General features: G+C 40.2%; 1 protein-coding gene across 3 annotated transcripts; it reads right to left on the bottom strand.

The window, feature by feature from the left end:
* Positions 1-573: 573 nt before the first annotated feature.
* Positions 574-26,747, bottom strand: LOC133551911 (histone-lysine N-methyltransferase SMYD1-like). 3 transcript variants are annotated; one of them, XM_061899111.1, is made up of 10 exons: positions 26,435-26,745; positions 21,727-21,903; positions 17,404-17,617; positions 14,858-14,988; positions 14,631-14,669; positions 9,989-10,184; positions 5,907-5,999; positions 5,663-5,826; positions 2,884-3,052; positions 574-840 (listed from the first exon to the last, which is right to left on the bottom strand). In XM_061899111.1, the coding sequence occupies exons 1-10, from the start codon at positions 26,554-26,556 to the stop codon at positions 676-678; spliced, it is 1,470 nt and encodes a 489-aa protein (XP_061755095.1). In that variant the 5' UTR covers positions 26,557-26,745; the 3' UTR covers positions 574-675. The 3 variants fall into 3 exon arrangements, with proteins under 3 accessions (XP_061755095.1, XP_061755112.1, XP_061755103.1); XM_061899128.1 differs by lacking the exon at positions 21,727-21,903 and having other exon boundaries at positions 26,435-26,747; XM_061899119.1 differs by lacking the exon at positions 14,631-14,669 and having other exon boundaries at positions 26,435-26,744.
* Between the last annotated feature and the right edge of the window lie 279 nt (positions 26,748-27,026).

The raw sequence follows: 27,026 nt of genomic DNA, 5'->3' as shown, positions 1-27,026 counted from the left end.
CCTGACCAGATGTCCGAACCACCTCATCTGGCTCCTCTCGATGTGGAGGAGCAGCGGCTTTACGTTGAGTTCCTCCCGGATGGCAGAGCTTCTCACCCTATCTCTAAGGGAGAGCCCCGCCACCCGGCGGAGGAAACTCATTTCGGCCGCTTGTACCCGTGATCTTATCCTTTCGGTCATGACCCAGAGCTCATGACCATAGGTTTTAGTAACGCTTTTAATGTGTGACTCAAAAGAGAGAGTTGGGTCGAAGATAATACCCAGATTCTTTACCGAGTCGCCTTGTTTAATTGTTTGGTTGTCAAATGTTACAGTTGTGTTATTAAAGGTCGGTGTCTAGCAGGACCGATAATCAGCATTTCCACAACAACTGTGCTCCCATTTAATACTTGGTTTCCAGGTCTCGTTATGCTTCATTGTTTTTTAATGAGGTGCTCACTGAATTTGTGATTTATCAGCCCTAGATTGTAAATCCTATACGTTTACCTAATTTTTCAAGGAGTTGTCCAAATGCACCAATAGTGGCATGAAAACGTGTCAATTAAGTACATTTGGAACAGAGAGAACATGAGCTTGTCAGCGCAAATATTTTAATGTGACACATTAGACAAGTGGAACAGACAAGTGCGGAAAAAACTAATGAATAAATTCTCCGTTTGTGTATTTTTTTTTTTTTTACTTTTTCCGATGGAAGAGATTCTTGATTCCCTCCTCTACTGACTTGGGTTCGTGCATCATGGTCATGGGCCTGTTCTTCAGGGCGGCTTCTCTCATGCTGTGGTAAACATACTCATTCTGCTTGAACATCCTGAGCTCCATCTCGGTCTGCGTGCGCATAGACTGTAAACAGGGAAAAAACAGTAAAAAGAAGTGTTTGAATACTGTTTATTTTATTCTGTGGTTTGCAATATTGTACAAACCCCAAAACCAGTGAAGCTGGCACGTTGTGTAAATCGTAAATCAAAACAGAATAAAATTATTTGCAAATCCTTTTCAACCTATGTTCAATTGAATAAACTGCAAAGACCAGATACTTATCATTCAAACTGGAAAACTTTGTTATTTTTGGCACATATTAGCTCTTTTGGAATTTGATGCCTACAACATGTTTCAAAAAAGCTGACACACGTGGCAAAAAAGACTGAGAAAGTTGAGGAATGCTCATCAAACACTTATTTGGAACATCCCACAGGTGAGCCGGCTAATTGGGAACAGGTGGGTGCCATGATTGGGGATAAAATCAGCTTCCAGGAAATGCTCAGTCATTCACAAACAAAGATGGGGTGAGGGTCTCCAATTTGTGAACAAATGCGTGAGGAAATTTTCGAACAGTTTAAGAACAACATTTCTCAACGAGCTATTGCAAGGAATTTAGGGATTTCACCATCCACTGTCCATGATATCATCAAAAGGTTCAGACAAGCTCGAGAAATCACTGCACGTAAGTGATATTACGGACCTTCGATCCCTCAGGCGAGACTGCGTCAAAAACCGACAGTGTGTAAAGGATATCCCCACATGGCCTTAGGAACACTTCAGACAACCACTGTCAGTAACTACAGTTGGTCGCTACATCTGTAAGTGCAAGTTAAAACTCTACTATGCAAAGCCATTTATCGACAACACCCAGAAACGCCAGCGGCTTTTCTTGGCCGGAGCTCATCTAAGATGGACTGATGCAAAGTATAAAAGTGTTCTGTTCCATTTCAAATTGTTTTAGGAAACTGTGGACGTCGTGTCCTCCTGAACAAAGAGGAAAAGAACCATCCGGATTGTTACAGGGGCAAAGTTCAAAAGGCAGCATCTGTGATGGTATGGGGGTGTATTAGTGCCCAAGGCATGGGTAACTTACACATCTGTGAAGGCACCATTAATGATGAAAGGTACATACAGGTTTTGGAGCAACATATGTTGCCATCCAAGCAACGTCATCATGGACGCCCCTGCTTATTTCAGCAAGACAATGCCAAGCCACGTGTTACAATAGCGTGGTTTCATAGTAAAAGAGTGCAGGTACTAGACCGGCTTGCCTGTAGTCCAGATCTGTCTTTCATTAAATATGTATGGCGCATTATTAAGCGTCTAATATGACAACAGAGACCCCAGACTGTTGAACAACTTAAGCTGTACATCAAGCAAAAATTGGAAATAATTCCAGCTGAAAAGCTTCAAAAATTGGTCTCCTCAGTTCCCAAATGTTGTCTGAGTGTTGTTAAAAAATTGTGGTAAAAATGCTCCTGTGCAAACTTTTTTGCAATCTATTGCTGCCATTAAATTCCAAGTTAATGATTATTTGCAAATAAAAAAATGTTTCTCAGTTTGAACATTGAATATATTTTCTTTGCAGTTTTTTCAATTGAATATAAGTTGAAAAGGATTTGCAAATCATTGTTTTCTGTTTTTATTTACGATTTACACAACGTGCCAAATTCACTGGTTTTGACTTTTGTAGTGTGTGTGTGTGTGTGTGTGTGTGTGTGTGTGTGTGTGTGTGTGTGTGTGTGTGTGTGTGTGTGTGTGTGTGTGTGTGTGTGTGTGTGTGTGTGTGTGCGTGTGTGTTGTATGGGGGAAAACTTAAAAAACAACGGCAACACAAATAATGCTGCATGTTTGTGTAGACACGTGTTGCTGGGCAGAATTCCTTGAGCTCAGTTATAACTTCTAATGATGCATTGAAGACAGTTTGTGGCCTTCATGTAAGTTACAATGCACTGTATATTATCATGCAAAGTGGTTTTGACCTGATCTAAAATAATATATTTAAACATATTCAGACCACATTTCCTGCTCTCTGGATTTAATCATCAGATATAGGACTTAATCCAATCAGCTGGCGGAAATGTCCCAAGATTCCTCAGATATTTTGTGTGCATTTGGTTTTACCTCCAAGTCCTTGGTGATGGGATGCATGGGACCGTGTGTGACCATGAGAATAGCGTAGGCCTTGCAGATCATCCCGTGACCAACCTCAATCAGGCCGGCTTGCCAGTGTGTGACTCCTGCTCGCATGGCGGACATCCCGAGAGTGGGGTTGTTTGGGTGGTACAGCTTTCTGTCAAACCATTGGATAATTGTATTTATCCACTAAAATGACATTCATGAGCTGTTTCATTCTTGCAAGAAAAATTAAACTTGGGTTAAGGATTCAGTCGGTACGCATCATATTATGTTTCTATTGTACAAACCCTGTTTCCATATGAGTTGGGAAATTGTCTTAAAATTAAATATAAACGGAATACAATGATTTGCAAATCATTTTCAACCCATATTTCAGTTGAATATGCTACAAAGACAACATATTTCATGTTCACACTGATAAGCTTTTTTTTTTTTTTTTGCAAATAATCATTAACTTTAGAATTTGATGCCAGCAACACGTGACAAAGAAGTTGGGAAAAGTGGCAATAAATAATAATGATGAAGTTGAGGAATGCTCATCAAACATTTATTTGGAACGTCCCGCAGGTGTGCAGGCTAATTGGGAACAGTTGGGTGCCGTGATTGGTTATAAAAATAGCTTCCGAAAAAATGCTCAGTCTTTCACAAGAAAGGATGGGGCGAGGTAAACCCCTTTGTCCACAACTGCGTGAGCAAATAGTCAAACAGTTTAAGAAAAACGTTTCTCAAAGTGCAATTGCAAGAAATTTAACTATTTCAACATCTACGGTCCATAATATCATCAAAAGGTTAAGATAATCTGGAGAAATCACTCCACGTAAGCGGCATGGCCGGAAACCAACATTGAACGACCGTGACCTTCGATCCCTCAGACGGCACTGTATCAAAAACCGACATCAATCTCTAAAGGATATCACCACATGGGCACAGGAACACTTCAGAAAACCACTGTCACTAAATACAGTTCAACGCTACATCTGTAAGTGCAAGTTAAAGCTCTACTATGCAAAGCGAAAGCCATTTATCAACAACATCCAGAAACGCCGCCGGCTTCTCTGGGCCTGAGATCATCTAAGATGGACTGATGCAAATTGGAAAAGTGTTCTGTGGTCTGACGAGTCCACATTTTAAATTGTTTTCGGAAATATTAGACATCGTGTCATCTGGACCAAAGGGGAAGCGAACCATCCAGACTGTTATCGACGCAAAGTTCTAAAGCCAGCATCTGTGATGGTATGGGGGTGCACTAGTGCCCAAGGCATGGGTAACTTACACATCTGTGAAGGCACCATTAATGCTGAAAGGTACATACAGGTTTTGGAAGAACATATGCTGCCATCTAAGCGCCGTCTTTTTCATGGACGCCCCTGCTTATTTTAGCAACGTGTTAAAAAAAGAGTGTGGGTACTTTCCTGGGCCGCCTGCAGTCCAGACCTGTCTCCCATCGAAGATGTGTAGCGCATTATCCATCCATCCATTTTCTACCACTTATTCCCTTTCGGGGTCGCGGGGGGCGCTGGCGCCTATCTCAGCTACAATCGGGCGGAAGGCGGGGTACACCCTGGACAAGTCGCCACCTCATCGCAGGGCCAACACAGATAGACAGACAACATTCACACTCACATTCACACACTAGGGCCAATTTAGTGTTGCCAATCAACCTATCCCCAGGTGCATGTCTTTGGAAGTGGGAGGAAGCCGGAGTACCCGGAGGGAACCCACGCATTCACGGGGAGAACATGCAAACTCCACACAGAAAGATCCCGAGCCTGGATTTGAACCCAGGACTGCAGGACCTTCGTATTGTGAGGCAGACGCACTAACCCCTCTGCCACCGTGAAGCCCTGTAGCGCATTATGAAGCGTAAAATATGACAGCGGAGACCCCGGACTGTTGAACGACTGAGGCTTGACATAAAACAAGAATGGGAAAGAATTCCACTTTCAAAGCTTCAACAATTAGTTTCCTCAGTTCCCAAACGTTTATTGAGTGTTGTTAAAAGTAAAGGTGATGTAACACAGTGGTGAACATGCCCTTTCCCAACTACTTTGGCAGGTGTTGCAGCCATGAAATTGTAAGTTAATCATTATTTGCAAAATGAAAATAAAGTTTATGAGTTTGAACATCAAATATCTTGTCTTTGTAGTGCATTCAACTGAATATGGGTTGAAAAGGATTTGCAAATCATTGTATTCCGTTTATTTTTACATCTGACACAATTTCCCAATGTTAATATTTCATCATTGACTTATAAACTAAAAGACTGCGTGGTCGGTAGTAGTGGGTGTCAGTAGGCCTTTAAAGACTACCTTTTTTTTCAAACCATCTCTTTATTTTTTTATTTCTTTCTGTTACTATGTGTATTAACTTCTGTGTGTTCTCTCCTGAACAAAACACAGTCGTGTCATCTACAAATAACACTCATTTTAAGGCTTTTGTAAATTTACAAATGTCTTTCATATAGAGATTGAACAATTTTGGTCCGAGTATTGGTCCCTGGGATATGCCACCAGATATATTTAGTGTGTGGAAGTGTGTTCGTCTAGCTTCTCGTATTGCTTACAGTTGGTAAGGTAGCTTCATCGACACAGAATAGTGGGACTGATGTGATCTGACAATTACCAATCATAGGAGCTAGTATCAGAGCAGTAATAGAGGTGAGACGTTGTTTGTGTGTGTACTGTGGAAACGCAAGCAGGTACCATGATAAACTGAACTGTACCGCTTAGTGAAAACGCAGTTTAAAAGATTCCGTTCTTCTTACATGTAGCCCTCCACCATTTTGCGTGCGTAGTCTGCAGCATCTTCGAAGTACTGCAGGTAGGCCTGCACCTCACTCATGGTGCTCCACATCCTCAGCAGGTAGATGTGGGTGTCAGCAAGAATAGGCTCTGTCTTCTCTATGCACTCTTTGCAGATTTTCACCACCTGAGGGAATTCAGGACGAAGAGCATTAAAGGTAAAGGGAACGTGAAATGGCGAAGAAAGAAACTCATAAAATCATTTACCTCATGGTAGTCGCCTTTTAATCGGGCTTCTTCCATCTTGTCCAACATCTGGAAGCAGTAATCTGTTGCCTCTTTCACTTGTTCTTCTGAAAGCTGAAAGAAGCCAAAAAGGGGATGCTTAATTACAGCATACTAATCATCACATTTTCGCATACTGTACAGTCATGCATATACCCTTAGTTAGAAAATCATCTCTCTCTCCGCAATTCAAAGGGGTGTTGAGCAGGCCCATAAACACAAGATTGTGATTATTTCTTATCATTAGACCTTTGTCCTGATGGCACACTACAATATACAGTTGTCCCTCGCCACATTGCACTAAAAATGTTGGGGCTACAAGAGGTGGATATCTCCACATTACAATTTGATTTGATTCCGTTTCTTGGGGTGATACTTCCAATTCAGAATAATTCTCGATTCAACAGAATGCTAGCAAAATATTATTTGGCATATAAATTATAAATTAACCTTTTCAAAACAGGTAACAGGTTACAAAAAATATCCTCTTGGCTACTAATGTACGATTTATATATATATATATATATATATATATATATATATATATATATATGCAGTGGGGCAAAAAAGTAATTAGTCAGCCATCGATTGTGCAAGTTCTCCCACTTAAAATGATGACCGAGGTCTGTAATTTTCATCATAGGTACACTTCAACTGTGAGAGACACAATGTGAAAAAAAAAATCCAGGAATTCACATTGTAGGAATTTTAAAGAATTCATTTGTAAATTATGGGGGGAAATAAGTATTTGGTCAACCATTCAAAGCTCTCACTGATGAAAGGAGGTTTTGGCTCAGAATCTCACGATACATGGCCCCATTCATTCTTTCCTTAACACGGATCAATTGTCCTGTCCCCTTAGTAGAAAAACAGCCCCAAAGCATGATGTTTCCACCCCCATGCTTCACAGTAGGTGTGGTGTTCTTGGGATGCAACTCAGTATTCTTCTTCCTCCAAACACGCTGATTTGAACTAATATTGAGATGTAAAATAGTTAGAAGAAAATTATGTATATTTAAAATATGAAATTTACCCCTAAATGAGACATAATATTTGGATCTTCTTAAGCCAAAGTATTACTAGTTCCACTGCCCCACCAGATGGCACTCTTTCTTTCACTTTCACTGTGATTTTATACATTTTGTTGTTAATTCGCTTTCGAAAAGAATGAGTCTAAATACACATGTTGCATAATACTTTTGAAAATACTGTTTGTTTGTTTTTTTCGATTTCTTTTGTTGGTACACGGCCTGGCTCAGCTCGCTGTACACGCCTCAAGAATTCTACCAAGCAACAAGACGCAAGTAAGACAGGACAAATTATATGATAATTCCTAGCTTTTTGTGGAAATTATTATTTTAATCTTACTGATTTCAGTATTTCAACATATAGTGCTATTTTTTTGTGTGTAATCTGCATTTTACAGTTGATACACACCAATGTTTCAGTTTCAAAACAACATGATCATCCAAATATTGTTTTTGTTAAAAGGTTGTTTCTAACTTTCTCACAGTTTTTCAAATCAAAGAGTATAACAAGAACGCCACCGGCAAGTTTATGTTACCATTCGGGGTTTAACGGAATGTATATTTATTTGCATTTCAAAATGTATCTTGCACAGCCATCATGTCAGGAAGAGGAAGGTGTAGTTTTTATGCACCCTCCTTTTTAAAATGTATTTTCAAATTAAAGCACCACAGATTAGTTTGCAATCAAAATAAATTAGGGTACCGAGTGGTGATTTCTATATTAAGCTGTTTAGAGACATGTATGGATCACCACACACAGATAAAAACCTCACGTAGTTGGAATTATCTTTTGCTTTTAATAGCCATTGTGGTCTCTGTTCTCATGTCTACCTTATCAGCTGTGGTGTGCCGTCAGGGCCAGCATGGCCTTCTCTGCTGGCCTGACATAACCAGAAATCATGATCATAATTAAAAACGTCATGTTATACTCTTTCCAGTGCTGTTGTTCTTAGGTTAGAGTTTTTATCCAATCAGAATTCAGCTAGCTTCTGTTGCCATGCTGCACCAAATCTGCCCGAGGCCTTCAGAATCAAACATTTCACAGACAGTTGCGATAGCCAATCAGATCTCAAGTTGTTGTCAGTAAGGCCTTCTAGATGACCTAAGGCAGATATATATTGTAATGTTATGAGTTAGGTAACATAAGAACTCCATTACCCAGCATGCCACAGTATTGAAGCGCATGCCCCACTTTGGTTGATGGTTTTGATGAGCACGTTGTGGAGTAAACTTTAAGAACTCAGCAAACAAGCCTTGTCTGCATCTTTTATGATTAGACAAGACAACACATATATTTGCAAGGACATTTTCAAGAAGGATATTTAAAGAGAAACTACATCTTGCGAGACCATGTCGGCCCACCCTGGAAGCTCGAATGGGTTCCACAAATTGTGAGTTCGGATATTTTATTTCTTTATTTTTTCACGTTTAATATGTTTTTTGCTATTTCAATTTTGACAGTATCATATAAAATAAGTTTTAATTGCTGATGTGGGTTTATTGATTTTTAAATGTGCCAGAAAATAACCCGTTTCATACACAATTGACGGTTATTCAATGTTCAGTAGTGTGTAAATGTGTTTCTGTATAGCAGAGGTCACAAACCTTTGTGAAACCAAGAGCTACTTCTTGGGTACTGAGTAATGCGAAGGGCTACCAGTTTGATTCACACCTAAATAAATTGCCAGAAATAACCAATTTGCTCAATTTACATTAAATGAATAAATCCATATAAATAAAAAAAACGGGTATTTCTGTCCGTCATTCCGTCTTACCTTTTTTTTCCTTTTACGGAAGGTTTTTTGTAGAGAATAAATGATGAAAAAAAAACACTTCATTGAACGGTTTAAAAGAGGAAAATACATGGAAAAAATGAAAATTAAATTTTGAAACTTAGTTTATCTTCAATTTCGACTCTTTAAAATTCAAAATTCAACCGAAAAAAAAAAAGAGAAAAATAGCTAATTCGAATCTATTTGAAAAAAATTTAAATAAATAAATTATGGAACATCATTAATATTTTTTTCCTGATTAAGATTAATTTTGAAATTTTGATGACATGTTTTAAATAGGTTAAAAAAAATTTTACTTTGTTATAATATATAAAAAAATTGGACCAAGCTATATTTCTAACAAAGACAAATCATTATTTCTTCTAGATTTTCCAGAACAAACATTTTAAAAGAAATTCAAAAGACTTTGAAATAAGATTTAAATTGGATTCTAAGGATTTTCTAGATTTGACGGAATATTTTTTTTTATTCTAATCTTAATAGGTGTGAAGAAATATTTCACAAATATTCTTCGTCGAAAAACAGAAGCTAGAATGAAGAACTAAATTAAAATGTATTTATTATTCTTTACAAAAAAAATAAAAATTTACTTCAACATTGATTTAAATTGTCAGGGAAGAAGAGGAAGGAATTTAAAAGGTAAAAAGGTATATGTGTTTAAAAATCCTAAAATCATTTCTAAGGTTGTATTTTTTCTTTAATATTGTCTTTCTGAGAGTTATAAGAAGCAAAGTAAAAAAAATAAATGAATTTATTTAAAAGAATGAAGACCAAGTCTTTAAAATATTTTCTTGGATTTTTCAAATTCTATTTGCATTTTGTCTCTCTTAGAATTAAAAATGTCAAGCAAAGCGAGACCAGCTTGCTAGTAGATAAATACAATTTTAAAAATAGAGGCAGCTCGTTGGTAAGTGCTGCTATTTGAGCTATTTTTAGAACAGGCCAGCGGGCTACTCATCTGGTCCTTACGGGCTACCTGGTGCCCGCGGGCACCGCGTTGGTGACCCCCGCTGTATAGTATTTCTCCAGCAATGGTCATGTGGTGACATAAATGGTGGTATTTTGAGAGGTAATCATTGGCCACAGGACATCCCTGAAGGCCTAGGTGGGAAACGCACGGCCCGCCACGGCTTATGAGACATGTCTCTGCTAATCGTAGGGCCAAACATTTCAACCCAGTTTGCGTCCTATTAGAAAAGATGCGGCAACATTTTCACGGCGCAAAGAAAAAGGAGAGGCCAACCTTGGCGCCTTCCTGCTCTCTCCCTGCCATCTTGAGGTCATCCTTGATACGGTTCTTACAGTGTTCGCAGGTGCAGTCGAAGAAGTACTGGGACTTTAGCAGTTTCCTTCTCTCCTCGGAGAGATTGATGAAGTCCACGTAGGAGACGGTCAGCTCCTCACCCTCTGCAATCTTACCCAATGAACGCAGCTCAATCCTGAGAATGGGGCGAGAAACATTGTTAACGTGCTGACTTTTTACCCATTGAAGTTGTTGCCTTGCTGTGTTGCTTATTTAGTCCAATCAGTGATGGGGAAAGATGGAAGTGAAGAGGTACGGTAATGATGTTAGTATTTACATGAGAAAATTAAAAAAAGAAAGAAAGACTTTTCCTCATAACAGTTGTACTCACAAAGTCACTTTTTATTTCGTCATTTTGTAAAATACCAGGATTATTTGTTTGGCAATAATCTCAGAACATTTGAGAACAACTGGTGGAAAAAGTAAAGCATGACCCTTGACCTCAATTAAATTGGCCATCCCGTGCAAAAAATAACTACAATGAGGGTTACAGTGGCATTAAGAAACATACATTATATTGCCAAAAGTATTTGGCCACCCTTCCAAATGATCAGAATAAGGTGTCTTAATCACTTGGCCCTGCCACAGGTGTATACAAGCACTTAAAGGGGAACATTATCACCAGACCTATGCAAGCGTCAATATATACCTTGATGTTGCAGAAAAAAGACTGTGTATTTTTTTAACCGATTTCCGAACTCTAAATGGGTGAATTTTGGCGAATTAAACGCCTGTTTATCGGTCTTGTAGCGATGACGTCAGAACGTGACGTCACCGAGGTAATACACCCGCCATTTTCATTTTCAAAACATTACAAACACTGGGTTTCAGCTCTGTTATTTTCCATTTTTTCGACTATTTTTTGGAACCTTGGAGACATCATGCCTCGTCGGTGTGTTGTCGGAGGGTGTAACAACACGAACAGGGAGGGATTCAAGTTGCACCACTGACAACAAATCTGCTACCAGACCCCCATTGAATGTACCAGAGTGTCTGCACATTTTACCGGCGATGCTAAGGCAGACATGGCACAGAGATGTATGGATAACCTGCAGATGCATTTGCAACGATTAAGCCAACGAAATCACAAAGGTGAGTTTTGTTGATGTTGTTGACTTATGTGCTAATCAGACATATTTGGTTGCAGCATGACTGCCAGCTAATCGATGCTAACATGCTATGCTAATCGATGCTAACATGCTATTTACGCTGGCTGTATGTACATTTGAAACTAGATACCCACATTTAATGCAAAACAAACACTTACCAATCGACAGATTTAAGTTGCTCCAGTGTCACAAGATGCGAAAGTCCTGATCGTTTGGTCTGCACATTTTACCGGCGATGCTAATAAGGCAGCCATGCTATGAGCCACTTCATTAGGTACACCCATGCTATGGCCGAATAGCGTCAATAGCTATTCGCTCAATAACTTCAGTTTCTTCTTCAATTTTATTTTCGCTGTCTGCCTCCATACTCGGACCATCTGTTTCAATACATGCGTAATCTGTTGAATCGCTTAAACCGCTGAAATCCGAGTCTGAATCCGAGCTAATGTCGCTATATCTTGCTGTGGTAACCGCCATGTTGTTTGTATTGGCAGCCCTGTACGACGTCACAGGGAAATGGACAGTCGCATCCCAAATAGCGAAAATCAAGAACTTTAAAGCTTTTTTAGGGATATTCCGGGAGGTGTAAAATTTTGAAAAAAACTTTGAAAAATAAAACAAGCCACTGGGAACTGATTTTTATTGTTTTTAACCCTTTTGAAATTGTGATGATGTTCCCTTTTAAGCATGGAGACTGTTTCTACAAACATTTGTGAAAGAATGGGCCGCTCTCAGGCGCTCAGTGATTTCCAGCGTGGAACTGTCATAGGATGCCACCTGTGCAACAAATCCAGTCGTGAAATTTCCTCGCTCCTAAATATTCCAAAGTCAACTGTCGACTTTATTATAAGAAAAGTTTGGGAACAACAGCAACTCAGCCACGAAGTGGTAGGCCATGTAAACTGACAGAGAGGGGTCAGCGGATGCCGAAGCTCATAGTGCAAAGACTTTCTGCTCAGTCAGTAGCTACAGAACTACAAACTTCATGTGACTTTCCAATAAGCCAACATACAGTAAGCAGAGAGTTTCATAGAATGTGTTTCCATGGCCGGGCAGCTGCATCTAAGCCATACATCACCAAGTCCAATGCAAAGCGTCGGATGCAGTGGTGTAAAGCACGTCGCCACTGGACTCTAGAGCAGTGGAAACGCATTCTCTGGAGTGATGAATCATGCTTTTCCATCTGGCTAATCAGATGGACGAGTCTGGGTTTGGAGGTTGCCAGCAAAATGGTACATTACGGACTGCATTGTGCCAAGTCTTAAATTTGGTGGAGGAGGAATTATGGTGTAGGGTTGTTATTCAGGAGTTGGGCTTGGCCTCTTATTTCCAGTGAAAAGAACTTTGAATGCTCCAGGATACCAAAATATTTTGGACAATTCCATGCTCCCAACCTTGAGGGAACAGTTTGGAGCGGGCCCCTTCCTCTTCCAACATGACTGTGCACCAGCGCACAAAGAAAGGTCCATAAATACATGGATGACAGAGTCCGGTGTGGATGAACTTGACTGGCCTGCACAGAGTCCTGCCTTGAACCCAATAGAACACCTTTGGGATGAATTAGAAGGGAGACTGAGAGTCAGGCCTTCTCGACTAACGTGTGTGACCTCACCAGTCCGTTTTTGAAAGAATGGTCGAAAATTCCTATAAACACACTCTGCAACCTTGTGGACAGCCTTCCCAGAAGAGTTGAAGCTGTAATAGCTGCAAGAGGTGGACCGACATCGTATTGAACCCAATGGGTTAGGAATGGTATGGCAATTCAAGTTTATATGTGAGTCAAGGCAGGTGGCCAAATACTTTTGGCAATTTAGTGTATCTGTAAATAAGGCTGCTGTACCAAAGTAATTTCCTTGAAGGTTTAATAAAGTATCTCAACTACGACACATTTTTGCTTTAAACAATGTTTCGGTTCGTGTAAATAAGGTTTATTATAAGAGAATGTAAAGTGCAAAACCAAGAGTACACACACCGCACTCACACTGTGCACACAACGTGACAAAACAGCTTCTGCGTGGAGGATTAAACCGTTTAGAAAAGCAGATTACGTTGAATGCTGTGAAAATAAGGAGATAAGTGAGTAAGTGCACTGTGAGGATTCCGGTAAAAGGTTCAAGCTTTTAAAGCAGGGGTGTCAAACTCATTTTAGATCAGGGGCCAAATGGAGATAAATCTACTCCCAAGTGGGCCGGACTGGTAAAATCACGGCACGATAACTTACCAATAAAGACAATGCGAGATTGTTTTCTTTGTTTAAAATGTATGTTTTTTTTTACACTTAAATGTTATTGTTAATAGTATTCTATCTTTGTCGTTATTTATACTTTCTCAATAGGTTATGTGATAATATTCATCAGTCAACTCATTGGTGTTATCTTTAATCTATCAAGACAAAATAAATAATATCAAAATCAAATTACAGGATGTTATGTATAATCAGTGGTCCCTAACCTTTTTGTGCTTGATAATTTGTCCCGCGGCCCGGCGGGGGGGGGGGTCTTTTATTTTTATTTTTATTTTATTATTTTTTTGTCATGAAAAAGGGAGGTTTTTGGGGTTGGTGCACTAATTGTAAGTGTATCTTGTGTTTTTTTATGTTGATATAATTTAAAATAAATAAATAAATAAAGATTTTAAAAATAAAAACTAATTATTAAAAAATTCTTCTGCAGCGGTGGTTGGGGACCACTGATTTACCGTATTTCCTTGAATTGCCGCAGGGCATATAGTATGCGCCTGCCTTGAATTACTGCCGGGTCAAACTCGCTACACAAAATAATTAGCGCATGCTCAGTATTACCGCCTGATCAAACTTTTGACGTCACGAATGACACTTCCTCTGTCATCATTTTCAAAATGGAGGAAGCTGATTTCAATACCGGTAATTTGAAATCGTACAAAGGGAAGAAGATTAAGAGCTATTCAGTAGAATTTAAGGTCCAAGCTTACATCACATTTAAATTTTTACTGCAGGCCTTTGGTAAGTGCCGCAGTAAGAAGAGGTTTTAAAATAATTAGCGCATGCTTACTTTTACCGCATGCCTTTGGTAAGCGCAAGACTGAGAAGATGTTTTAAATTAATTAGCGCCCCGGCGGCAATTCAAGGAAATACGGTGTATAGTTTGCACATTTTCCTCAACTGGTGCACTAACATCAGGTGGTTTATTTTTTTTACATATTTAGCATCATCTACAAAGATACAAAGAATTTCTATTACGACATCTAGTGGACACATTTAAAACAGCAGTTTCTTTCATTCAAAAATTTTGGCTCATTTTTATACCTAGCAAACTCATCCCGCGGGCCAGATGAAAAGCTGTTCGCCCATGGGCCGTACATTTGTCACCCCTATTTTAAAGTATCGGAAAGTTGGGAGGTAACCTCAGGTGCGCTACAAAGATGGGAGGGTGTGCTCAGTGCCATTTTTAATAGACAACACACACACACAAGTCTTATCTTTAGAGGTAACACACCTCGGTTGAGAATGATACATAGTATTCACAGCCGATTGACTGAAAGACAAACAGGGAGCAGTTTTACACACGCACGCACACACACACACACACACACACACACACACACACAAACACACACACACACACACACACACACCCGTACTGCAACATCACACACAACAAAAACAACAAATGCCCACTTAGGGGTTATAGACGTGACTGAGGCGCTAACACAGGTGACTTACTTGCCGTGGTTCAGGATGACAGTGCAGTTGGACCAGCAGTCGTGATTGATGAGACACAGGTTGGGGAAGAGGCCCACTCCCACGGCCTGAAGACCCCGCTGATCGCTAACAGTGAAGCCGTTGCAGTTAATCTACAAGAAGTCAGAAAGTTGAAAAAAATACTGATATTAAAATAGCCTCAATTAAGGACCTGAGCGTGCATCCGTGTCTGAATCTGAACAACAGAAACACTGTCAGTATTGTTTGTGTAATTTACAGTAACTCCACTCCTGAAGCGCTGCCTGCATACACACACCGTAAGCCAGGGGTCTCAAACGTACGGTCCGGGGGCCGGATCAGGCCCGTGAACCGGTTCTATCCAGCCCGCAGAATGAGTTTGCTAAGTATAAAAGTGGGCCAAAGTTTTTGAATGAATGAAACTGCTTTTCTAAATGTGTCCACTAGATGTCGCAATAGCAATTATTTGTATCTTTGTAGATTATGCCACATATGTAAAAAAATTAATAAATAATAAACCACATGATGTTAGTGCACCAGTCGAGGAATATGTGCAAACTACAGAAATAACATCCTGTAATTTGATTTCGATATTATTTTTTATCTTGATGGATTGAAAATTTACACCAACAAGTTGACTGAGGAACTTTATCACATAATTTATTCAGAAAGTATAAATAACAACAAATAAACATAGACCACCATTAACCGCAACATGTAACCCAACAACATTTGGATTTGTATAAAGCTGTCAAACGTACAGCCCGCGGGCCAAATAAGGTCCGCAAACTGGTTTCATCCGGCCCGCGGGATGAGTTTGCTAGGTATAAAAATGAGGCAAAATTTTTGAATGAAAGAAACTGATGTTCTAATTGTGTCCACTAGATGTCGCATTAGCAATTCATTGTATCTCTGTAGATTATGCTACATATGTAAAACTAAACAAACCAGTCGAGGAAAATGAGCAAACTACAGAAATAACATCCTGTAATTGGATTTTGAAATTATTTTTTTATCTCGATAGTTTGAAAATTAACACCAATGACTTGAATGATGAACATTATCACATAATCTATTCAGAATGTATAAATAACAAAAAATAAAGATAGAATTCTACAAACCGCCAACATTTCATTGTGAAAAAAAAAATGTTTTAAAAAACAACATCATGATTTGTACATTTTTCAGAATGTGCTTGTTCTATTTTTAAACAAAGAAAACAATCTGAAGTTGTCTTTATTTTTGAGTTATCGAGCCGTTTTTTTTCCTCCAAACACGACGAGTTGAGTTTACACCAAAAAGTTCTATTTTGGTTACATCTGACCACATGACATTCTCCCAATTCTCTGCTGTATCATCCATGTATCCATTTTGGTATAAACTCAACTCGTCGTGTTTGGAGGAAGAAGAATACTGAGTTGCGTCCCAAGAACACTATACCTACTGTGAAGCATGGGGGTGGAAACATCATGCTTTGGGGCGGTTTTTCTGCTAAGGAAAGAATGAATGGGGCCATGTATCGTGAGATTTTGAGCCAAAACCTCCTTCCATCAGTAAGAGCTTTGAATGGTTGACCAAATACTTATTTTCCACCATAATGTACAAATAAATTATTTAAAATTCCTACAATGTGAATACCTGGATTTTTTTCCACATTCTGTCTCTCACAGTTGAAGTGTACCTATGATGAAAATTACAGACCTCTGTCATCATTTTAAGTGGGAGAACTTGCACAATCGGTGACTGACTAAATACTTTTTTGTATATATACACAGTATATACACCTATATATACATATATATATATATATACATCCATACATATACATGCACACATATATATATACACACATAATATATATATATATATATATATATATATATATATATATATATATATACACACACATATATATATATATATATATATATATATATATATATATATATACACACCCATAAATACATATATATGTATAAATATATATATATATATATATATATACATATACAGTATGTATATACAGTATGTGTGTGTATATATATTTCAAGTGTGATGATGGATACATTATTGATGGGAAAATGCATTTTTAGACAATATGATTTGCCTGAGCAGCTATGAGACAATGAGAGTTACAAGCGGTAGAAAATGGGTTAAAAAGGACAGATTTTAAATAATAATAATTAAAAAAAAAATAATGATAATATTTATATTTTTTTTTTTTTAACTTGGGACTTCCAGCGGGCCGAATTTTGGATACTGGCGGGCCGGATCTTGGAAAAGAAAGAAAAGGAATGTAACGCATATTACTTAAATCATTTAACACTGTAATCAGTCAGCATTTAAAAACTATCAAAATATTACAATGAAAATCTTAGCTTTGGAACTTGACAAAAGCAAACCATGAATTGATTAACGTGGACCCCGACTTAAACAAGTTGAAAAACTTATTCGGGTGTTACCATTTAGTGGTCAATTGTACGGAATATGTACTGTACTGTGCAATCTACTAATAAAAGTATCAATGCAATGCAATCAATGCAACACACCAGCCCCAGGACGTGTGAGATGACATCACTGGTGTGCTGCTTGCTGCTACGAGGCCAGTAGTCCAGGAAGTTATGGATGTCCACTTTGAACTCCTTCAGCTCGTCCTCCTGCATGTCCTCAATGTGGTCCTCCAGCTCGTCCAGCGTGGTCAGCTGCATGTCTGACACCACACCGCCCTCCTTGTCCAGACGCCACATGATGCGAGCCACCAGGCTGCAGGGGGTACGAAGATATTTGACTCATTTTAAGTGGACATTTGACACGTTGCTGACCTTTGCTCCAATTGGAAACACTATGGGTAAAACTTTTTAAAAAACATAGCTTAAAATTCCTGAAGCTCGAACAAACTGCAATCATTACAAATCGCTTTTTTCCTAGTCCGACCATGTAGGCTGCCCTGCACTTATAGACATGTACGCAAAAAAAGCATACGGCCCGTCAAAGCTTTTTATTTGGCCCGCCAAATATTGCCCAAATAGACTTGATGAAACCATTAAAACTATGCTCATGTATGTAGGGCTCCTGCCAACCCGCAGGGGGCAACAATGAGGCAAAAGTGTCACAATGAAGCAGCAGTGGGTGTGTAGAAGAAGACAACTCATTTAACCATGAAAAAAAATTGACATTGTGGAGGGGGGTGTGGCCTGCAGCGAAGCAGGATGTGCCAAGACCGGCCTCGAAATCAGCGACAGGTGCCCAAGTGTAGATTGCCCACCTGGGCCTTGTTATCTAATCACCTGTTGCTCTGTATAAGCAGCAAACCGGGAGGAGAGACGTGGTTGGAGCTGGAGCAAGAGCGCAAGCGAGAGCGACAGCACGGACTGAGAGAGAAAAAGGGATAGACTTTGTGCTGCGGAGCAGAATGATGGAAAACAGGGATAATAAAAGAATATTACATCCATTAACCCGGGCTCTCATGTCGGTACTTGGTGGTCAGATGAACCCCCTGGAGGGCAACCTCCACAGACATAAATTGCAAGTATCTGATTTTTAACTACATAGATTTAATTGTGATAAGTCAAATACATTGTGTGCAATGTTTGATGTGCATGTTGTTTCATTTTAATGTTTATTTCTGGTCTTGTCACCCTCTCCCGGGCAGAAGAGCAACACGGCTGTGCGGCTGGATCAAAAGAGACGTCGGAGACGCAATACTGAACTAAAAATCAGTACAACAAAAAGCCATTATACAGGACTGCTGTTCCTGGAGGAGATCAAGTCAAAAAATGAGGCACTCCTAACTTGGAGAAGCCAATTCATTATGTTTTATATTCCTCCTTCCTGTCTCTGTGTGTGTGCTAGGTCAGGAGAGCTCATCCTGACCACAAAGGGGATGTTTGTGTGTAAGTGTCTGGAAGGACAACAGATGCTGGTCATAACTTATATGTTGGCATTAAGATAAACATGTAGTCTCTTCTCATGTATAGGGCTATCACCTTTGCATACCGTTGTCCAATTTTATTGCCTTTTTTTCCATGAGAGCGAATCCAACCCACACGCAAATGTCCAACTAAGGGACCCTATTTAATTATGTGTTCAAATAGAAGTACTACTGATGAAACTAGTTGTTTCCTTTCTCCAATATGAATATAAACATTCACCACATGTAAAACATAATATGAGTTAATGAATTCACTTCAATTTCTATATGGGTAAACATCTGTAGTTTATTGTATAAATGTATTAACACTAAACCTTGTATTTTATTCATGTGAAATAACAACGGACCATATTCATGTAAAATACACAACTGATGTTATACTTTTGTTATGTTTAACTTAAAAGGGACAACCACAAAAAAGGTATTATTGGCCTTATTTTAACAAAAAAATCTTACAGCCTATTAAACATATGTTACTCATTGCAATCAGAGAAAAACATTTTTACCTTAAATAAAAAAGTGAAAATACTAGACAGTTAGGGTTAGGGTTAGGTCCTTGAGGGTGCATGGGAGTTTGCTCAACCAGTCTACATGTGCTTTGTGGACTTGGAGAAGGCATTCGACCGCGAAGTCCTGTGGGGAGTGCTCAGAGAGTATGGGATAACGGACTGTCTTATTGTGGCGGCCCGCTTCCTGTATGATCAGTGTCAGAGCTTCGTCCGCATCGCCGGCAGTAAGTCGGACACGGTTCCAGTGAGGGTTGGATTCCGCCAAAGCTGCCCTTTGTCACCGATTCTGTTCATAACTTTTATGGACAGAATTTCTAGGTGCAGTCAGGGCGTTGAGATTATCTGGTTTGGTGGCTGCATGATAAGCTCTCTCCTATTTGCACATGATGTGGTCCTGATGGTTTCATCTGGCCAAGATCTTCAGCTCTTATTGGTTTGATTCACAGCCGAGTGTGAAGCGACTGGTATGAGAATCAGCACCTCTAAGTCCGAGTCCATGGTTCTCGCCCGAAAAAGGGTGGAATGCCATCTCCGGGTTGGGGAGGAGATCTTGCCCCAAGTGGAGGAGTTGAAGTACCTCGGAGTCTTGTTCACGAGTGAGGGAAGAGTGGATCGTGAGATCGGCAGGCGGATCGGTGCAGCATCGTAAGTAATGCGGATGCTGTATCGATCCATTGTGGTGAAGAAGGAGCTGAGCCGGAAGGCAAAGCTCTCAATTTACCGGTCATTCTATGTTCCCATCCTCACCTATGGTCATGAGCTTTGGGTCATGACTGAAAGGACAAGATCAAGGGTACAAGCGGCCGAAATGAGTTTCCTCCGCCGGGTGGCGGGGCTCTCCCTTAGAGATAGGGTGAGAAGCTGTGTCATCGGGGAGGAGTTCAAAGTAAAGTCGCTGCTCCTCCACATCGAGAGGAGCCAGATGAGGTGGTTCGGGCAGCAGGTCAGGATGCCACCTGAACGCCTCCCTAGGAGGTGTTTCGGGCACGTCCGACCGGTAGGAGGCCACGGGGAAGACCCAGGACACGTTGGGAACACTGTGTCTTCCGGCTGGCCTGGAACGCCTCGGGATCCCCTGGGAGGAGCTGGACGAAGAGGCTGGGGAGAGGGAAGTGTGGGCTTCCCTGCTTAGGCTGCGACCCAACCTCGGATAAGCGAAAGAAGGATGGATGGACCAATAATGGGCCCAAATCAGAACTGCTCGTACTGCAGGTATAAAGGAAGGCAAGTTTTTTTTTTCACAAATATCACCGCCATGCCTCAATGATTTGATCGTAAATCTTGAAGACTTATGCAGATCCCAAATATTCAAAAACAGCCAGGTACCAATAGGCAAGAAAAGAGGGTTTTGTATAATTCACTTAAAGTTAACATTTTCCCCAAGCTTATATTCTCCCTCTTTTGTTGATTATAATTTTTCTACATTTTTAGTTTGCTTAGTGCATAATTTCAGCTATATGTAAATTCACTAAATCATTGAATGTCAATATTTTTTATTCAAAAAATAAAAGGTATGCTTTATAGCCAACATTATGTATTATTCTAACAAATTTCTTCTGTAGTACGGTTAGTGCCGGGAGCCTCTTGGCTATGGAGACCAGCTGCTGGGTCTCTGCCACATCATAGTCTGTTTAGAGAGACTGGTTGCTTTGTTGGGTCTGCTCCTGTCTCTGGCCATGCTCCCCCCACCCCAGCAAACGATGGCGTGGAACACCGCATAGGCCACCACAGTGTATATGTTTTTTTCGGGGGGGGGGGGTTTGTTGTTGTTTTACTTTTGTGGTTGTATGTAGAAGTGGCTGGTTGCATCAGCTCTACTCTTTTACTGTCTCTAATGTCCTTTGTGTTCTTCCATGTTTCCCTCTTACACATGTTTATGTGTGCTATGGCTATGAGGTTTTTCCCCTAAGCCTCAGTCTCAACCCCCACTCCAGGGGCCCAGGCTGGGACTCAATTTTTATCTTTATCTCTACCATAGCGTTTACCTGTTTCTCACCTTTTTTATAAGGCGCGCCGGAAGTTGGCAGACCCGTCAGCGATCCTGTTCTGTCTCCCTGTAATTTGTGTCTGCTCTTGAATGGGATTGTGCTGAAAATCTTAATTTCCCTCATGGGATTACTAAATTCTTTCTGAATCTGATTCTGATTTTTATATGAAGGAGTTGTATTTCATTTTACCTAGTGCTCTTGTAATACAATTGGCAGGACGAGAGATAACAATCGAATGTGGAGAGAAGGGACAAACAGTAGATAGAGAAGTGAAAATAGAACAGGGTGGAGGCAGAAGTTGCAGAATTTTGACCTTGGTATGTGTCAAATCCTGGTTACAGCCAGATGGATGGATCATTAATATTACTATTAATATTATTATTATCATTGCAACACTTAATGACAAATAAAGTAGCAAGGTATTGTGCATTTTATTTCACTCACCGAATGTTCTCATTGGGCGCTTTGCCATAGGTTTTGATGGCAGCGCATTCTTGTTTGTGTTCGGCCCAGCCGGCCCGCTGACAGGTGCGGTCACAATAGTGAGCAAACTTGCATTGGCCGCATCTCTGGAGTTTTTCTTGTCTTCGGAAACAGCTGTGGCAAATGCGGTCTGCAAGGCTGCAAAAGATAGTTGCCCAGATATTATTTGTTTGATCTATTTCCATAATACTGATACAGTAGTACTATATAATACATAAATTAATCTAATATTATGGATGTATTCCTACTTATGTAAGTGTCAACATCTGCTGCCACTAACACATTTTGAGCGTATTTGGTTTTTGGCCTAAATTATGTGTTTAAATTAAGTTTTTTTCATATATTATATGTCATGATCCACTGCCCGGATCATGCTTGTTTAGTTTTTGACTCCCTCAGTTCCTGTTTTGAGCACCCCTGGGTTTTGTGTTTTAGTTGCCATTACTGCAGATTGTTTTCAACTGCCTCTGATTAGTGTTCAGGACGCTCACCTGCTCCTGGGGACGGCATGGCGAAGTTGGTAGAGTGGCTGTGCCAACAATCTGAGGATTACTGGTTCAATCCCCACCTTCTACCATCCTAGTCACGTCCGTTGAGTGCTTGAGCAAGACACTTCACCCTTGCTCCTGATGAATCCTTGTTAGCGCCTTGTATGGCAGCTCCCACGATCAGTGTGTGAATGTGTGCGTGAATGGGTGAAGGTGGAAATACTGTCAAAGCGCTTTGGGCTCCTTAAAAAGGGGTAGAAAAGCGCTATACAAGTACAACCATTTACCATTTACCATTTTTTACCTGGGCACTAATCACAGAGTTACTTATTCCCTGCTTTTCGCCACACTCGGTCTGGCTTTCGTGTTTGCTTCCATGCAACAGTTACGTTTGATGATTCCCAGCTTCTATGACTCTGGATTCCTATTTTTATGCTAAGCTTTCGCGCTAGCTAGTTCCTTTGCTCCCCGGGTGATCGGCACGCGTCTCTTTTGTTTGGATCTTCTATTTTTGTAATCTTTGTGATTTATGGACAATAAATCATATTCTTACCTGCACTTTGCCTCTGGAGTTCCTGCTAAAATCTTGGGAGAACGACCCACGGATAAACATGCGACTCAAGTGTAACATTGTAGGTATTACAGTGCCGTATTTATCTTATTTTCTATTATTATACTGTGGCGATCGATAAACTAAACAACATAACCAGCTAATCTTGACATTACTGTATCTTTCCTGCAACAATCTTAAGACGACCAACTTTATTTGAACAACTTTTTGATAGACTTTACACTCAACACTGCCTCACCAATAACACATCTCCACATTTGTGAGACTTTGATGTCAAAAGACAATAGCGGGACGTAACATCAGACATTCGGAGCAGCATTTTAGGCATCTACCGACAGCTGCCTGGGAAAAGCGTAGAACACTCAGTTGGCATTTCATTTTTGACATCAATAACACAGCTTTTGCGTGATCCATGTGGAATGACAACGAAAGATGTAACTACCATCGAGGACACCTGACTGCAAATGTACTTTGTGTTGCACATCGTGTGCCCTGTACAACATCATGCGGTAGATCATCCTCTCTTAATATACGATCTTTGGTCATGCACAGTCCGCTACAACTCCAACAACGTAACACAATAAAGTCCACTTTTACTTTAAAGATCATACGATCATAAATGTGCTGTCAACATAACAATTACATTAAAATCATAGTGATGTAACTAATGTTGGTTTCAACTGAATGAAATTGATGTGAAATGGTGTCGGTATTATAACGTTGTTGTGTCAATCAGGTGCCGCCCCGCCCTGAATGCAGAACACCAGCTCTGTATGAGGGGCCGTTAGGGACATTATTCAGACTGACCTCTTACATACACTACTGAAATACTCTCACATAAACAACTAAAATGTTTTCTCTCACACACACTATTGAAACACTCTTATACACACTTCTGATATGCTCTTACATAAACAACTGAAATGTTTTTCTCTCAGTAGTCTGCATGAGAGTGTTTCAGTAGTGTGTGTGAGATAAAAACATTTCAGTTGTTTATGTGAGAGCATTACAGTAGTGTATGTAAGAGGTAATTCTGAATAATGTCCCTGACGGCCCTTCATATGCTCTGAGTAGGGCTTTACGATCAGTGTGGGGGGATCTTATGCCCACAGATTGACAGACACGTTTGCAAAGAATTTTGCTACAATAATACTTCCGTACTGATCATTGGCCTTGTTACTTGTTTGCTGGCGGGATACACCCTGGACAAGTTGCCACCTCCTCATAGGTCTTAGAGGAATTACTCTGTGTGACAAAGTATCTCCGTGTCATGGTCATGTTTTAGTGGGTGGGTATGGCCTTAGCAATGACGCCACCAATGAGTACTTTAATATAGTGTTCTTGTCAGGCTTTCCCCTGACAGTTTGTTCGTTGTCTAGTTTTTTCCTGTTTGTGTGTGTAGTATTTCCTGTCAGCGCTCTTATTTTGTTGGTTTCCTGTCTTTCTCCCTGAGTGCTGTTTCCCCTCAGCTGCGGCTGATTGGCACCTGGCCACACCTGGTGTCAATCAGCCCGCTTCTATTTTTACCTGCTTTTGTCCTCAAGTCAGTGCTGGATTATTGTCCTGTATTGTCGCTTCTGTATTGGCTCCTGTCGTGTCGTACCGTGTCGTGTCTTTGCAGCATAGCGGTAAGCTATATTCATTAGATGTTTGTAGCTTACTGTTTTTTGTTCCCTGCTTCCAGTTTGTTTTCATATTACAAGTGCGACTTCTGTTTTCTTGCTTGCTTCCCGCAAGCTTCCACGCTAGGCCCTTTTGTTTGTGCTAGCCTCCATGCTAAGCCCTATGTGTTTTCTAGCTCCCATGCTAGCTCTTTTAGTTTGTTATCCGCCTCGTGCGCGCTTTTGGTTGTACCCCTTTGGTTTGTTCTTGTTTTTGTATTTTTATCAAATCATGTTTTCCTATCCAATGCCTGCCTCCATCTCTGCATCTTGGGGTTTGTCACAAACTAACTTTGACAGTTCTATAACCGTTTTTTTGGGGCCACCAAAAAAATACTTGTTTCTTAGCAGTGATCCGTATGGGCCGCATCTGTACTCTGTTTCATACACTTTTCCAGCACGTGTGGCAGTAATGGCAATGTCAAACAAACAGAAGAAGTCTGAGGCATAAGTTTAATTTGCACTGTAATTATATTGGCAGTTCCATTAAAAACATATTCATTATTATCATTAATTGAGTTTATTTCAGAATTACATAATTGAATGTACATGTATTTTTCATCAGTTATTTATCAGTCGCTTCTAATGCAGTTTATTTGATTTGTACTTCTTTTCGAATCAGCCTGACCTAAGGCTAAGGTTTATGTGTTGAATAAATACTAATCTTTTTTATTAACTCCTGGTTCCATATTATTTGACAAAGTTGTTAACCTAATAAAGTGTAAGTGCAAGGATGGCGTGGCGCGGTTGGGAGAGTGGCTGTGGCGGCAACCTGAGGGTTCCTGGTTCAATCCCCACCTTCTACCATCCTACTCACGTTCGTTGTGTCCTTGAGCAAGACACTTCACCCTTGCTCCTGATGGGTCCTGGTTAGCGCCTTGCAGGGCAGCTCCCGCCATCAGTGTGTGAATGTGTGTGTGAATGGGTGGATGTGAAAATAGTGTCACAGCGTTTTGAGTTCCTTTAAAAAGGTAGAAAAGCCCTATACAATTATAACCCATTTTACAAAGTATAACCCATAAGTAGTTCAGATATAATTATTGAATGCAATTAAAATTAAGAATAAAATGATTAATCCAGTGTTAATACTTGACTGGGCCCCAGGCCCTGGGACCTTCTGTAATGAAAAAGTTGAAGAACACACTCAAGGCTGCAAAATTGGGTGAATTGAATGCAAATGTACCTAGATGGGCAATATTTAACATTTAGAGGGCTCTAATTTTTTTTTTTAATTAATTTAAACGTTTGAATTACCAATAGTAATACTACTTCGCAGAAATGTGTTTGACACAGTTAATTGGTACTGAACATTGTTGTTTGTAGTGGTGTAGAACTGTTTCTCAAGCCTAATATTTTGGTAACATTTCTCACTACAATACAAAGGCAATTAGCAATACTGTCACGTCGAAGTTTTTTCAGTTGTCCAAAAACTTTTGCCAATATTTCACGATTTACTTGTCATAGCTGAATTTACACAAAAATTCATATAGAATACACTCAAATTCATTCTTAAATCACAATCAATCAATCAATGTTTACTTATATAGCCCTAAATAACTAGTGTCTCAAAGGGCTGCACAAACCACAACACAAACCACTACGACATCCTCGGTAGGCCCACATAAGGGCAAGGAAAACTCACACCCAGTGGGACGTCGGTGACAATGATGACTATGAGAACCTTGGAGAGGAGGAAAGCAATGGATGTCGAGCGGGTCTAACATGATACTGTGAAAGTTCAATCCATAATGGATCCAACACAGTCGCGAGAGTCCAGTCCAAAGCGGATCCAACACAGCAGCGAGAGTCCCGTTCACAGCGGAGCCAGCAGGAAAATATCCCAATAAAAATGTTGTAAACTGATGTTCTATCCTTAAGATCTTTCTGAATGTTGTACAATTCACAGCAATAAAGGACACTTCTGTCCACTCCTCACTTGTCCGTCTTACCTGTCAAAGACAACAGCTGCGAGACTGGGTTCGGAAAAAATGACGTCTCCGGCCCAAAACTCCTTGTTAGCCTTCAGGCCCCTCCCCTTTCCAGGTGAGTCAAATATTGTCACATTTTCCATGGCTGCAACCCTGCTTCCTAAGTGCCTCTTCCTGGGATGGTGCTGGACAGACTGTGGGTCCGGTGAAGGAGGACGAGTGGCGCTTCTCACTGATGGTGGGGGCGCCAAATACTCAGTTAGGGGTTGGGCCAGTTCAGAATCCCACAGACCAATCCAGTTCCACTGGGTTCATCCTAGAAAGACAACTGCACCGTGCATACCTAAGGTACTTGAAATAGCCATCAACTTTTTGAGATGGACCACTAAGGTACATAATATAGGCTGGGGGTTTGTCTCTGACAAATATGATGTCTCACAACGACAAATTGTCCAAAGACTCAAGCAGTGATTAGCTCAGAAATGGTCTGAAACACACTTTGTCATTCAGTGAGAGCCAATAATGGGTCTTTGTTGGTGTGGGTTTCAACAGCAGGCTGCAAAATCCCCCACAGCACCTATGAGTTGGTTGGTGCCAAGTACCACATGGTTAT

This window comes from Nerophis ophidion, linkage group LG01 (assembly GCF_033978795.1).
Source record: "Nerophis ophidion isolate RoL-2023_Sa linkage group LG01, RoL_Noph_v1.0, whole genome shotgun sequence".
Taxonomy (NCBI): Eukaryota; Metazoa; Chordata; class Actinopteri; order Syngnathiformes; family Syngnathidae; genus Nerophis; species Nerophis ophidion.
The sequence above is the reverse complement of the archived record's forward strand: the minus strand, read 5'-3'. Positions and strand labels throughout refer to the sequence as shown.